Here is a 15126-nt window from a genome sequence, read left to right as displayed (position 1 = left end):
CTGTTTTCTACAATATTTTTGAGAGAAAGGACAATTTTACAATAGGTCTGTAATTAGTAAATTCATTTGGGTTTAAGTTAGTGTTTTTTAATTAAAGGCTGCCCCACAGCATGTTTAAAAATGGCTGGCACAGACCCGAATACAATGCATTCGATGAAACAATATCAACAATAAGTGTGGAGTCTGATGGCCTCAACTGGTCAACTATTTTTGCCAAACTAGAAAGATGAAGAAACTCAAATTGGTCAAACACCACAGGACAACATGTTGAAACAGATACATCACAAACAACAGGAGAAATTTGATAATTTTTTCAGTCTTTGAGACAAAAAATGTCTTAAGTGTTCATTGAAATATCGGGCCCAATTACATTAGGTTGATTTATAACGGATGTTATAGTACTAAATAGTACTCTATGACAGTTTCTCTCATTAATATTGGAGAAATACTGTGCCTTCGCTGCTTTAACCACACTTTGATATGTATGCAAAGAGTCCCTTAAAATATCATAGGACACTTGTAGCCTGTCATCTCGCCATTTACGCTCTGCTCTTCTGCAGATTTGTCTAAATGTGTGTGTAGTGTCATTAATCAAAGGCTCTATTTTAGTTTTTTACACGCCTCACCTTCAAGGGTGCAACTTCATCTAGAATAGTTTATAAAAAATAACTAAATAAAAACTCAGGGTCCGAGTAGGGTGAAGGAAGAAAGTCAGAAACCGGACTTCAAATTCCTCAGCGCCGACCTGCTGTTTACCAACACACCAGCGGAGCCCTATGTTTTTAAAACACTGATGGATACATTAAAATAAGTGTTATTCAATGATAGACGGACAAAACATTGTAAAATGAATAGTAAATGTATTCTTACCTTATTCAGGGACATTCAGCATTCAAGTACTTTTCTCTGTATCTTCAAACTGAAAATAAATGATTGTGTGGATCATACTCAAAAACATTCTAACCTTAATTAAGGCATTCCGTTTGATTTGAAATTATTGGATATTTAATAATCACTCCAAAGACATGAGTGTTCAAATGCAATTGTATTACTTTAAAATTAAATAACATGTTAGTCATGGCAGTTTCCCAATTTACATTTCTGATCACCAGATGACAGAAAATTAAATGGTGGCTTTGTGTAACCGAACCCATTTTCAATGATTGAGTTTAATCTTGAGTGTCCCGTAAACCTTACTTTTCCAGTCACTAAACCAGATTCCGTTCTCACGTGAACATCTTCTGCAAGAAACTCTTTAAATGAGAATATGGGTGGCTCTTAAAAGAGCCTTTGGGTTGGTTGAGAAACCGGATGTTCTTCTACTTGGAGCTGGTGTATTTGGTGACGGCCTTTGTGCCCTCAGACACGGCGTGTTTGGCCAGTTCACCGGGCAGCAGCAGACGCACGGCGGTCTGGATCTCTCTCGATGTGATGGTGGAGCGCTTGTTGTAGTGAGCGAGACGAGACGCTTCACCGCCGATGCGCTCGAAGATGTCGTTGACGAAAGAGTTCATGATTCCCATCGCCTTGGAAGAGATCCCGGTGTCAGGATGAACCTGTTTCAGGACTTTATACACGTAGATAGCGTAACTCTCCTTCCTGGACTTTCTGCGCTTCTTTCCTCCCTTACCGGCGGTCTTTGTGACGGCCTTCTTAGATCCCTTCTTCGGGGCGGATTTGGCTGGTTCAGGCATGATGATCTGAAGAACAAACTCAGAATAATGATTCTTGTTCAGCTCACAGAAGTATTTATTCCCTCCTCTATGCTAATTCTGTGAGGAGATGACGCGCGCCACTGATGGCGTATTTTCATTGGTCAAACACATTCAATGATTTCATTGGACAGTTGTAAGTTTGACGGACCGAAAAGAGCCAATCAAAGACTTCCAAATGAAAGTCCCTCCTCTCGCCTCATGTTTGAAAGTTTCCACCCCCCACACGATTACATTCCTTTGTTTAGTTCTCCCGCGCCTTATATAAAATGAAAGGAACAAATAAATAATGTCAATATGTTTCTGCTTACTACTGTGGTTTATAAAAATAAACAATTTTAACAAAGACCATAGTTTTTTTCTAATTTTCTATGATTTATACAGTCCTGCATTTGGTATTATTTTGGTCTACTTGATTTTCTTCACCAAAGTTATACATGTATATGTTGCAAATCAAACTGCACTTTTATCACGAACACACTTCCATAACAGTATATAATTATGTGCGAGTTTAAACCGTGAAAACAAAAGTAATATGAAATGATCTAACTGTACTAAAGCTGGGTAATTCATAGAGAAGTGGCACTTATTTTTCCCATGAAATTTATTATTTTGTAAGTTCCTGTGTTTTGGGAAAGCACAACGTGCTAAATATAATAAAGATTAAACGTCATTGAGAGACATCAACTCTTTGTGTGAGATTGTGTGTGGCTCTTAAAAGAGCCGTTGGGTTGGTCTGATTTCTCCTGAATAAAGTCGTTTATCCTCCGAATCCGTACAGAGTTCGTCCCTGTCGTTTCAGCGCGTACACAACGTCCATGGCAGTGACGGTCTTTCTCTTGGCGTGTTCAGTGTAGGTGACGGCATCACGGATAACGTTCTCCAGAAACACCTTCAACACACCGCGAGTCTCCTCGTAGATCAGACCGGAGATACGCTTGACACCGCCACGGCGAGCGAGACGACGGATTGCGGGTTTGGTGATTCCCTGGATGTTATCACGCAACACTTTGCGGTGACGCTTGGCGCCTCCTTTCCCGAGTCCTTTACCGCCTTTACCTCTTCCAGACATGATGTCGAGTATACACAGAATGTGGAGAATAGAGTTGCGGCAGAGGATTTTAAAGTAGTCTACTGGACCTAGTAGAAACACAGCAATGAAGGAGGAGCCTAACACACGTCACTTCTCACAGATTCACTCGAATTTATTTTTAATGAGAATTCGTTTCAGGTCCAAATAAGCATTTGTAAAATGGGGGTGAATACTTGTTAACAATGAACACTGAAAAGGAACACGTAAACAACTAAACAGTTTGTGAATGGACTTCATGGGAATATTGATTGTGTGGTCAACTTCAAAACTACCAATCACTCAATTTATTAACCACATTCTCTATTGATAAAAAATAAAATAAGACAATGGTTTGATATTTCTAAATATCTTAGTTTAATTATTGTATTTTACACAATCTTGGGAACTTCCACTACATTAATGAAAGGAAAATCAGCTTCATGTGCAACTGTGAGACAAAACCCCAAAATATTTTACATAAAGACACTCAATGTAAGATGGACGGTAGAACCATTTTATTGTGGACATCAAACAATTGTATTTGCATTTATTTAAATATTATAATAATTATGTGGTGTGCTGTATGTACTATATCGCAGAAGTTTCCTGGTGAAATAAACTGGTGCTAAAACGATCACTTGTATTCACTAATTACAAGTAAAATGGCTTCAGAAATTGTTTTTCCAACTCATTTTAATTTGTTTTATGACACTATCTATTAGTTTAAGTTAACTTCATCTATTTGGGAACATTTTAGAATGACATTTACTATTAATAGCTCCATTAATGCTAGAATTTTTTTAATTCCCGTTCAAAATTTTTTTTTCTTATAAACCATTACTAATGAAAACTGGGAATGATCTCTTTCAGTGGATTGAAGTGGCTCTTAAAAGAGCCTTTGGGGTTGATGTGGATGACGTCACTGTGGATTTAAGCTCGTTCTCCACGAATGCGGCGGGCCAGCTGAATGTCTTTGGGCATGATGGTGACCCTCTTGGCATGGATGGCACACAAGTTGGTGTCCTCAAACAGACCGACCAAATAAGCCTCGCTGGACTCCTGCAGGGCCATGACAGCGGAACTCTGGAAGCGCAGATCCGTCTTGAAATCCTGAGCGATTTCTCTCACCAGACGCTGGAAAGGCAGTTTGCGAATCAGCAGCTCAGTGGACTTCTGATAACGGCGGATCTCTCGCAGAGCCACGGTACCGGGCCTGTAACGATGAGGCTTCTTGACTCCGCCGGTGGCTGGTGCGCTCTTACGGGCGGCTTTAGTAGCGAGCTGCTTCCTCGGGGCTTTTCCACCGGTGGATTTACGAGCGGTCTGTTTAGTTCTTGCCATGACTTCAACGACTCTTCTCCGTTCTTCACAGAAAATGTGACTGAATGTTCCGCTGCTGCTTCTCTTTAAAGCCTTGTGTGACCATGAGTTCAGTGGGGGGAGGGTTCCGAGGCTTGTGATTGGCTGATAGTGACGTCTATGTGTGACAGTTGACCAATGACTGTGCGGCTCGTGTTTTCAAACAAGCGGCGACAGTTTCTTCAAGATCTTTTGTTCAGTTCATCTGTATTTTAGATTATACTGTATGTTGCATGTTAAACTGATATTAAATATAAACGTGATATTCCGTGTGTGCACATGTATAATTATTCCACACCTAATTATTCATTCATGCTATCTGTATTTTGATGTCGATGTTTTTAATTAGACTTGATTCTTTGTATAGTTACCGAACACATTCCCAGTAAACACAGAACGTTCCCCTAACGTTCTCATATGGTTCCCATTTGGTTATTTTTTTCGGAACCAAATAAGAACGTTCTAGGAACGTTCCCTGCAGGTTGTTATTTTAATATCACTTACCATAATTAACAGGCAGTAGAGGGCGCTCATATTGAATATTTATAGGGTTTCCTTACCATCTTCCTGGAATGTTTCAGGTCTTTAAGTAATTTACTACTCAACCGATGACTTGAATCAGGTATGTTATATCTATATTATAAATTATAATATAGAAATTATATAACTTTTAAAGATTTTTCATGGTTTATTTCAAAGATTTTTCATTTTTTATGGTATACAATTACATACATTGTTGGGCGAAATCTATTTGGCAAGACTGAACAAAACAACACTACAATTTCACTACAGAGTTTAACAGTTTTATTAAAACAAGAACAAATGGGAGGGAGGTTTTATTTCAACAGGAACAATAAAATAAAAAACTGACTGTTGTATTCCAGATGTGTTCCTCAGGACACCAACCCCAACTGCTGAATACAGGGGAAACATTATTGTGCATCATTCACCTGTCACCCATCTGTGAATGGATGTGAAAATGGTTTAGCTCCTAAGGTTATTTGCCAGTAGTAAACAAGTAGCTACTATTGTTGTGATAAATGCACACAGAAGGACACATAGGTGTTGGACCCGACCTAGTGGTGGATAACCTCACTTTGCACCATTGAGGCTTCCAGTGGATAAAGCAATTTCCAATTGACTACATGCATCAAACCTGCCTAGGTGTTTAAAAAGAAAACACAACATTAGTATCACTAAGGTTGTAATATTCTAAGAGATGTACATTTATGAGGGGACACTGAAAAGTGAAAAGAACTGACCTGTGCTAGTTTGCTCTTTATACACTGGCAGCCAATGTATACCATGTGACCAATATAACCCAGTTGTAGGTTAGAGACAAAAAGATTCATATGAATGTGATTTTTAAAAGTTCTGATTCACCATTACATCCTATAACAAAATATATAACAATTACAAATGATCCATGAGTGTTTTAATTTTTATAATCTTAACATTATTCACCTCAGAATGCTATTTCATTTTACTTTACCATCACGGTTCACTGTAAGGTTGTTGAATATGATGTGCCACACCCCGGAAGTGATGTCATAGCCACATAACCTATATTTTTTTATCACATACTTGCTTATGATGAGCTCAATGTTGATTTTTAGTAATGGAATAATTTACATGTAAAGATAGAAATTAAGAAGCTTAACTGTCCCACTTTACCCACTGTCCCACTTTGCCAGTATTTTGACTTCACATTTCCAGGTTTCTCAAAAGCAGGACGTCATACTTGTAAACTTGTATTGCAGTGAATGAAAGACCACATTACCCCTGGTGGTCTTCGGTCACTTTTGACCGAAAAGTTTTGTATTTTGAATTTTTTTAAAACATAGCTTCATCGGAATGGTATGCACGGGATCTAGTGGTTACACCATGAAATTACATGTTTTATTTTATTTTCTCTCAACAGGTGGCGCTAGTCTGCCTTCAAAAACAATGGATTTAAAAGGCCCAGTCTGTTAATCTGAAATACTGCAATAATTGAAAAATGAAATTAGATTTAAAAAAATATATATTATTATTTTCAATGGCAAAAATGGACCATAATTATTTCATAAATATGAATTGATATAAAATGCTCTCAAAATACAAAACAAAACTATTATTGAACTAAAGTATATTACATTGATTTTGCTTAAGTTTCATTTTCAGGTGTCCGGTCATGAAGAACACAAATGAGGAGCACCACAGGGTAAAATATGTTTGTTTGTAATTTAGTACTGACCTGAAAAAACTCAATTTAGCATATGATATGTATTTTTCAGACCATTAAATAAAATTGAACAGTTCATTCTTAGAATTAAACTGTATAGGGCCTTCAAAATGATGATACCAAAATAACATTTTGTTAAGAACCAGAATTTAAAAAGGATATTAAGATGTCTTTAATATTTCTTGGAATACAATGCAACAAAAATTGCTAAAGTCAACAGATTTTACTAATAGATCTACAAATCTCTGTGTAAAAATAAAATAACGATGCTGCCATTTCTCTAAAGGCAGTTGTGGCCTAATGGTTAGAGTCAGACTTGTAACTCAAAGGTCTCAATACAGACAGGAAACAACTGAGGTGCCCTTGCGCTTTACCCCCGATCTCTCCCACTGTCCAAGGTTTGCGTGTTCACTACTCCTAATGTGTAAACTAACTTGGATGGGTTAAGTGCAGAGGCCAAATTCTGAGTACTTGGCCTTCACTGTCACTAAAGTCAAATTATTTGTAATTTTGGCTTCATCTCAGATGAAAATAGTACAAGAAATTACTTGTCACAGACAAAGTTGACATTTTTATGGACGATCTTATAGTTGAACACCTCCAGAGGGACAACGCAAAAAGAGTCGCAATTCAGGTAAAGACTTTTATGTGTTTGTTATTTTTGCCTTGGGCAATTTTTGTATTTGTATTATTCTAAATATTTTTTAAGAAAACTAAATCATGTTGTGATGATTCATAAACCTTTTAAACAAGACTATGAGTAATTTTTCCTTATTAATACTAAATTAATTTTAGTAATCAAATAGTAATATTAGCAGACGCCCCTAGAAACCGAACCTAGAACTGAACTGGTTAGATGCTCCGCTGGCGACCCTGGATTGACGTCTTGCATCTTTAATCTAAAGGTAAGGGCATATTTGATTACAGTGGATTATGAAAATGTTTTAAAAGGATCTAGGTATTACAGTGGAATAGAAATACAACACTTCCCCAAAAGACCATAAAACAGTTGCAGCTCATACAGAACGCTGCTGCCATATTGAGGAACCAGAAAATATGAACACACCAGTCCTCAGATCTTTACACTGGCTCCCAGTTACATTTAGATCTAATTTATAGCGTCTTATCAACTCACTGTCATCCATTGTGCGCAAAACATTTCTTCTCCCTCTTCGTCTTTCTGTCATTTTCTCCTGTTAAAAAAAACTCTTAAGCCTCTTAAAAGTCCTTACTCCTAACAATTTTGACCTTAAGACCTCTTTTAACCTCTTTCTGAATTACTTCACTAGGATTTTTATTTAATTTTAAGAGTAAACACCCACATTTCTAAAAACTTTCTTAGGATTTTGTCACTATAGCTACTCTTTGCAATTATAATTGTTATGAATACGGGCCCAGATGTGCTATTACAGTAGTCAATGTCAAATCTAGACTCAAAACACATCTGTTTAGCTGTGCATTTACTGAATGAGCACTGTACCACTGTTCGTACTTTAATTATTCTTATTTCTTTTGATTATTTTAATTTCTTCTATGTAAAGCACTTAACACGCCACTGAATTACCATTGTGTATGAAATGTGATATAATAAACTTGCCTTGCCTGTCCCTGCATGTTTCATTCTAAAACCTGTAGAAATTTCCTGCACATATTGTCAATGTATAAATAAAACAATATCCTGCAAAAAAAAACTAAAAAAACTGCAGGATTCCTGTAGGTTATTTTTGTATGCAAAACGGTTTCGTTCACAACTAATTAACATATGATGCACCTTGCACTTCTCTTACATGTTTGATTTACTTTAAATTCTATAAGATAGATTTCATCACTGCATTTTAAAAATTATAAAGCTTCTTTAACAGGGCCACGTGCAAAACGCGCTAGACAGCTCTGGGTAAGCGCTCACAATCCCACAAATTATCACACTATGAAAAAAACATAAATTTCCACATATTATTCCATATCATTCTAATTCTCAACCATTTGCACATCAAAGCCGAACGCTTCCACTAAAGGCTGCCACGCGTTGATAGAGTAAACTCGCGTCTGCGTATAGCTGGTTCTTCGCTTGCATGCATGCTTATTGGCGACTCGCATATATCGCCACCTATGGGTTGTTGAATATGTATTATGTTATGTATATTCCCCATCCCATCCAGGTACCCAACACTGACTGCACAATCGATTCATTTTAATTGTTAATTAATTTCGTAAATTTAGCCAATTTAGTTAACATAATCATATTCAAAAGTTTATAAATATATAACTTATATTTACTATTTACTAAATTATTGTGGTATATCACTTTTTGACAAGGTAACGTAAGGTATCATTATATAAATGTACATTTAAAAAATAAATATAATATAATATAAATATACATTTGTGCGCGTGCCATTGTCCATGAGCGGGCATATATAAGCAGGGGTTGTGACCCCACTGCGCATGAGAACCCGGTTTTCATTGTAAGTGGACATCCTATTCAACCAGCATTTTTGAGGTAAAGTACTTTTTACATAACTGATTTTACTTTTAAAACAGACGAACCCCCTACAAAGGTAAATGACACTTCAAACTTTGAAGAAAGTACATAATAAAATATAATTATAGCATAACGTTACCGTTATATAGGCTAAGGTAGGCCCATACTGTAACTTACATTTTTACATTTACATTTATTCATTTGGCAGACGCTTTTATCCAAAGCAACTTACAAAAGAGGAAGAACATCAGCGAATCATCTTAGGGAGACAGTGGTACAAAAAGTGCCATATTACAAAGTTTCACTATCATCAGAATAGTACACCAAACAGATTTAAGTGCAACAAGAAATGTAAATATATATTTATTTATTTTTTTTATTTTAATTATTTTTTTTTTTTTTTATTGACCGGTTAAGTGCTTTTGGAAAAGATGTGTTTTTAGCTGTTTTTTGAAGATAGAGAGTGAGTTAGCTTCCCGGATTGAGTTGGGAAGGTCATTCCACCACCGTGGTATGATGAAACTGAAAGTCCGGGAAAGTGTTTTGGTGCCTCTTTGTTTTGGTACGACAAGGCGACGTTCCTTAGCCGACCGCAGGCTTCTGGTGGGAACGTAGCTCTGCATAAATGTTTTTAGGTATGCTGGAGCAGACCCAGTGACTGTTTTATATGCCAGCATCAGGGCCTTGAATTTAAAACGGCATGAACCGGCAGCCTTAACCACATAAATAAGATAAATAACTGCCGCTTTCACCTAATGAACATTTTTAATTGTCACAAAATTGATTAACTGTCTTTTCCAGTAAATGTACAACTACTTTTCACATAAACAATGTTTTTCCGTTTTTTTTCCCCACCGTCCACTAGTCGCTATAATTAAATACCGTTAAATGCCGTTTAGTCTGTGTGACGTCATTTGGGATAATAGAGAAAACCCGCTCAAATTGAAATGAATTGTTTCGTTTCATCAGTCATGTCTGTGATGTTATCGTTACTTTAGAATAAATAAATTATCTAATTATTAATAATACTATCTTTACTTTGTATGAAAAGCGAGCGCGTGAGCGCGCCGCTGGTGGTGTACGCGCCAGCGCTCGCAGCCAAGCCTGTGAGAGCGAGACGTGTCTTGTAAAGATGAGATCAGATCAGAAATCGGCCATTCGTCTGTCTGTCATATTATTATTATTAATACCACTACATTTAATAATATTTATAAATATAAATATTGTTTTATTAATAACAATAATTATTATTATATTTTATTTCAATCATTATTGTTAGTAGTGTTAATAATAATTATTATTATTAGTATTACTACTACTTCTACTATTAATAATAGTTAAACTCAAATAATAATACAATAAGTTATTATTATTAATACTATTCATAATTATAATTATAATGACAATAATAATAATTATATTTTATTATTACTGTTAACAGTATTAAAAATAATAATACTAATTAGTAGTAGTATTTTCAAGAAAGAAAATGTATTTTACTGACTTAATATGGTTTCTTGTTTGTTAGTGGGTTGTAAAGTCTCATCAGATGCATTACTGCATTCTTCTCATGCATTTTTTATGCAATTGATATATCAATAAATCAAGAGCCTTTATTAACTTTAGGAATTTATACCTTGAAAATAATTATTCTCTTCTCTTTTTTTTCAGTATATTGTAGTCTGATTATTGTAAGTGATACATCTAGCAGTCATCCTGATTAGTCAAAAATCATTGCTGAAATTGAATGCATTTTAATTTGTACAGATATATCTCACTCATATTCAGACATGTTTCTACTTTCTCTCCCCTTTCCTTGTGTGTCAACAGCAGCTAACTACACCCCAAAGGCTCTTTTAAGAGCCCTAGCACAGAGCGACTTTGGCTTTGTAAGTATATGTTTTGAATGCCTGTCACATACCTTATTTAAAAGTTATAAGTCAGATGTTAGGCTGGGGACTGATAGAGATTTCATGATTCAATTTGATTCACAAGCTCTCGAAGTTTCTGATCTTGTTTCGATTCATGATGCCAGCATTAAACCAACCCAATCTGATGATGATCTTTTTTTCATTTATTAGATTCTACATCGTTCTCAACTGCCTCTTCCTCAAAGTTTTTTCTTGTAAGTAATATTCTTTAGCTTCACTTCAAGGTTTGTTTATTATTTTTTATTATTTATGAAGTCATCTAAGACTTTTAAGTAACTTCATGTGTTTTTAATGATGGATTACCTGGCCATAGGCTACTTTCACAGACACATAAACTATGTTGATGTTGATATTGTCTATGCTAACAGAAAGTGTCCATAATAACAGTTAAGTAAGAATACTAATCATTATCTACTTTCCCCTACCCTTTCCCCCCAGCCTCTGGACCCATCAGTGCCAGGGCTTCAGCAATCACTTTGTGTTCAGTTGCTCTGGTCTCCACAGTTTAGCGAAAGGTAAGTGTTACATATAGTATGTGAACAAGTAAATGGACACTTTAATGACAGGGTTCCTACTCAGTTTGGAAAAGTATTGAAAAGTATGGAATTATATATATATATATATATATATATATATATATATATATATATATATATATATAAAGAAAACAGTTTATGGAAAAATATTTGTGTTGCCAGACTGTTGCCTCTGTATCGCTTTTCTAAAATATAATAAATATCTAAAACCTGACAATGCTAAAAGAAAAATAATCGGAGAAAAGTCAAGGGTCGAGAGCTCCACTAAAGCAAACAAACAAATGAAACATTTTCAACCTAACATGAACATCTAAAACTCTGTTAATCTCAATAAGAACTTCTGAGCTGATTCACTGTGCCAATAAATGTCCACATACTTTTGGCCATGTGGTGTAGGTACAGTGAAATATTGCATAATGTGTCATTACCACATTTTCATCAAGTCCAATATTTTGAATTTAGAATGGATTCGAAATCCAAGAGACAACGCTACACAAGGCAGTGGAAATATGCACGTAGATCATTGGATGAAAGGTTTATTGGAGAGAAATCATCAGAATCGTCAGATCATCCAATAACACCTCATCCAATAACAACTCCACCAATAAAACCTCAACACATCAATTACATTGATGAAGACATCTCAAGTGTCATTGAAAGTGTGGAAATTGGTGTCAGTGGGCAGAGCTGCAGTTCGGGACCTGACCGTGTGGACGATGGGCTCAGTGAGGGAAACTGCATTTCAGAAACTGAGAGTGAAAACGAAATGGCCTCAACTTCACTCACAACATTCCTACAAGAATGGGCAACAAAACACTTAATCAAGCATAATGCCATAGATGATCTCCTTAGAGGACTTAAAAAAAATGGACACCCAGACCTCCCATCAACATCAAGGACATTGCTGAAAACTCCAAGAATAGTTAAATCAGTGGTAAAGTCTGGAATGGAGTGTGTCCACTTTAATTTAAGACAGAGCCTTCATGAGCAGCTGCAGCGCTATCCAAGGGAGATAATGGAAGGAGTTAGCACTTTGGAACTGTCATTTAATATAGATGGCCTGCCCATTTTTAAAAGCAGCAGGACACATCTTTGGCCCATCCTCTGTGCCATTCACCTGCCACCTATCAGTGTCTTTCCTATAACACTGACACTTGGTCCCACCAAACCAATGAATCTGGATTTTGCTGAGGAAGCAATAAAGGACATTCAGGAAATACTTGACAATGGTTTGGATGGAAAAGAAATAAAAATCAGATGTGTTGTGTGTGACGCACCCGCAAGAGCCATGGTAAAAAGATCAAACAGTATTCGGGTATTATGGATGCGACAAATGCACACAGAAGGGCACATGGGTTTCTGGGCGAGTGACTTACCCAGAGGTGGACAACCTCACTCTACGCACCAATGACACATACCGTGGTGAAATGACAAGACGTCAGGAGAATGAATACATCCCAATGTCTCCCTTTTTGAGCCTCCCATTGGACATGGTAGAGCAGTTTCCAATTGACTACATGCACCAAGCCTGCCTGGGTGTAATGAAAAAACTCATCACAGCGTGGATTAGAGGAGACAGAAAGGTGAGAATGTCTGCTGGGCAAGTAAATGAGGTGACCCAACGGTTGCTGTCACTCAGGAAGGCCATTCCAAGCTGTTTTGCCCGAAAACCAAGGAATCTAGTAGACATTGACAGGTGGAAGGCAACTGAACTGCGGCAGTTTGCTGTATATACTGGCAAGATCATGCTGAAGGGGATTCTGGTTGACCAGTTGTATGACCATTTCATGGCGTTTAGTGTTGCCTTGAGCCTTCTGCTTTGCCCTACACTGGCAGTGGACCACAACAGCTACAGTCAAGAGCTAATGACATACTTTGTTGGAAAAACAAAAGAACTGTACGGAGATCACTTCATGGTGTACAATGTACATTCGATGGTACATCTACCAGAACAGGCACTGGCTTTTGGCAGTCTCGATGCTTGCAGTGCATTCCCTTTCGAGAACTATCTTGGGAAGCTGAAACGACTCGTAAGGTCAGGAAAGCGGCCACTTATTCAAGTGGTCAAACGGCTGGTGGAAAGACCAAATTCCCCACTATCTATGGTGACCTCCAAGTCCAAAATCAATAGGCCTAACAATGCCTTCATTCTTACTGAAGGACACTGTTGCGAGGCCATCGAAGAGAGAGAAGTAGATGGTTCCCAGATGCTGTTGTGCAGACTTTTTGAAACAACCGAACCGCTTTTCAGAGATCCATGTGACTCAAGAATACTTGGATGTTTCAAAGCGCAATCAAGACAATCAGTTATGAAGCTCATACCAGAATGGCAACTGACAAGAAATGCCATAATGGTATCAAAACCTCTTCCACCCAAATGTAAGTTGTTGACATGTAACATGATTGACACATTAACCAACATATGAGATGTCCAATCCATTTTAATTTGTATTTACAGATCAGCCATTCTCCAACATTCATCCTCTTGACAAGGGTTCGTAAAATATACAAATGTGTTTTTAAGTATAAAGACATTTGAAAAAAAAAATCTCTCTTTGCCCTCTCAGGCAACAGAGAAATTTCTGTCTGTTTAATTCTACTAGGAATGTTAAGTCTATTTGGATTTTATATTTGCAGCAAAAGCATCACTGCCAGAGTCCGGACAATCAAGTGCGTCACAACCCCTTCAAGGTATACATTTTATCATATATTATTGTAATTATTAACCATTCTATTAAGAGTGATTTATTATTAAACTTTGAAAAGTATATTTTGATGTCATCCCACAGCTGCCTCACAGCTCCTCTTAGAAGAGCCCCAGTGTTCTTCTGAAGCAGCAACAAAGAGTAAGTCATGTTTTCATTTTTCACACTAAAACAATACTGTATTTTCAAGGACCAATCTGCAATATTGCTTTACAGACTATCGCACAAAAGTATTGCAAAAACTGCAAGAGATTGCAGAAAACCAGCAAGACATCCTGGCCTTGCAAAGAAGTCTACTGGCTGCTGTGGCTGTGACAGTGACAGAGGAAGGGGAGGATGTCCTGGAAAATGGACCATGCCAGACTGTGGAAGAACTACTAAATCTTTCCACAGAACTGGGCACTAAAGAAAAAAGGACCAAGCTGGTAATACATTTGCAAGACACTTAAATGTACACCTATCTCTACCGGAAAGAAGATATTATTTTGCAAAACTGTGTGTTCTGTGTGGCAGTTTTACAACTATTGGGTTATTCACAAAAACGCACTTAGCACGATCACACACAGCTGTGTTTTAAGGGCTATAAGAGTCGCTGTCCATTTATAAATATGTCCAGTAATTTTTAAATCTTTGTACTTTGCTAATATCCTTCAAACCACTTGGTCTACCCATTTGTCTCTCTCTCTGTCTCTCTCAGTCTCTCTCTCTGTCTCTGTCTCTCTCTCTCTCTCTCTCTCTCTCTCTCTCTCTCTCTCTCTCTCTCTCTCTCTCTCTGTGTGTGTGTCGTGCGCATGCGTGAGCGGTTGCTGAGTGAGCGTGGAGAGTGTGCGGTGAGTTCGAGTGTTTTTCTGCCCGCTGTGGCTTTTCCTTACTTGAACTTTGCTATTTTCTAAAAAAAAAAAAAAAACCTTTAATCTGCATTGAGTAGATAAAACTATATATTGTTTCACGGGTGTACCGGTGTATCACCAGGGGCATGGCAGCCCAAAGTGTTGATTCACTCGGTTCACTAACGCGGCGCCATGGGGTTAAAGTGGTGGCCGCTGCAAGTGTGGAAGATTGTATCTTGGCCATCGGTGAGATCGTTGGGCACAAGAGCATTCTT

At 37.2% G+C, this 15126-nt stretch overlaps 2 protein-coding genes and 1 long non-coding RNA gene across 4 annotated transcripts in view; all 3 read right to left on the bottom strand.

The window, feature by feature from the left end:
• LOC127617430 (histone H3) overlaps nt 1-4128 on the bottom strand; it is an 83180-nt gene extending 79052 nt beyond the window's left edge. Inside the window, exons 1-2 of one of the 2 annotated variants that reach the window (XM_052089407.1) lie at nt 3786-4128; nt 2403-2792 (exon numbers count right to left, since the gene is read on the bottom strand). In XM_052089407.1, coding sequence (XP_051945367.1) covers nt 2473-2792; nt 3786-4125 — 660 coding nt within the window. In that variant the 5' untranslated portion in view covers nt 4126-4128 and the 3' untranslated portion in view covers nt 2403-2472. Of the gene's footprint in view, nt 1-2402; nt 2793-3707 lie in introns of those variants that run through there. The other variant, XM_052089399.1, reaches the window with a different exon arrangement.
• LOC127617797 (histone H2B-like) lies at nt 1011-1742 on the bottom strand. Its single transcript, XM_052089880.1, has one exon. The coding sequence runs from the start codon at nt 1692-1694 to the stop codon at nt 1320-1322; it is 375 nt and encodes a 124-aa protein (XP_051945840.1). The 5' UTR covers nt 1695-1742; the 3' UTR covers nt 1011-1319.
• An 840-nt stretch (nt 4129-4968) lies between the features above and the next one.
• Nucleotides 4969-5455, bottom strand: LOC127618021 (uncharacterized). The gene is made up of 3 exons (XR_007967394.1): nt 5406-5455; nt 5220-5303; nt 4969-5104 (listed from the first exon to the last, which is right to left on the bottom strand). It is a non-coding gene; the product is annotated as an uncharacterized LOC127618021 (long non-coding RNA).
• Nucleotides 5456-15126: the final 9671 nt, after the last annotated feature.

Source organism: Xyrauchen texanus, chromosome 2 (genome assembly GCF_025860055.1).
Source record: "Xyrauchen texanus isolate HMW12.3.18 chromosome 2, RBS_HiC_50CHRs, whole genome shotgun sequence".
NCBI classification, from domain to species: domain Eukaryota; kingdom Metazoa; phylum Chordata; class Actinopteri; order Cypriniformes; family Catostomidae; genus Xyrauchen; species Xyrauchen texanus.
Note: the sequence above shows the minus strand (reverse complement) of the source record. Positions and strands in the feature narration are given on the sequence as shown.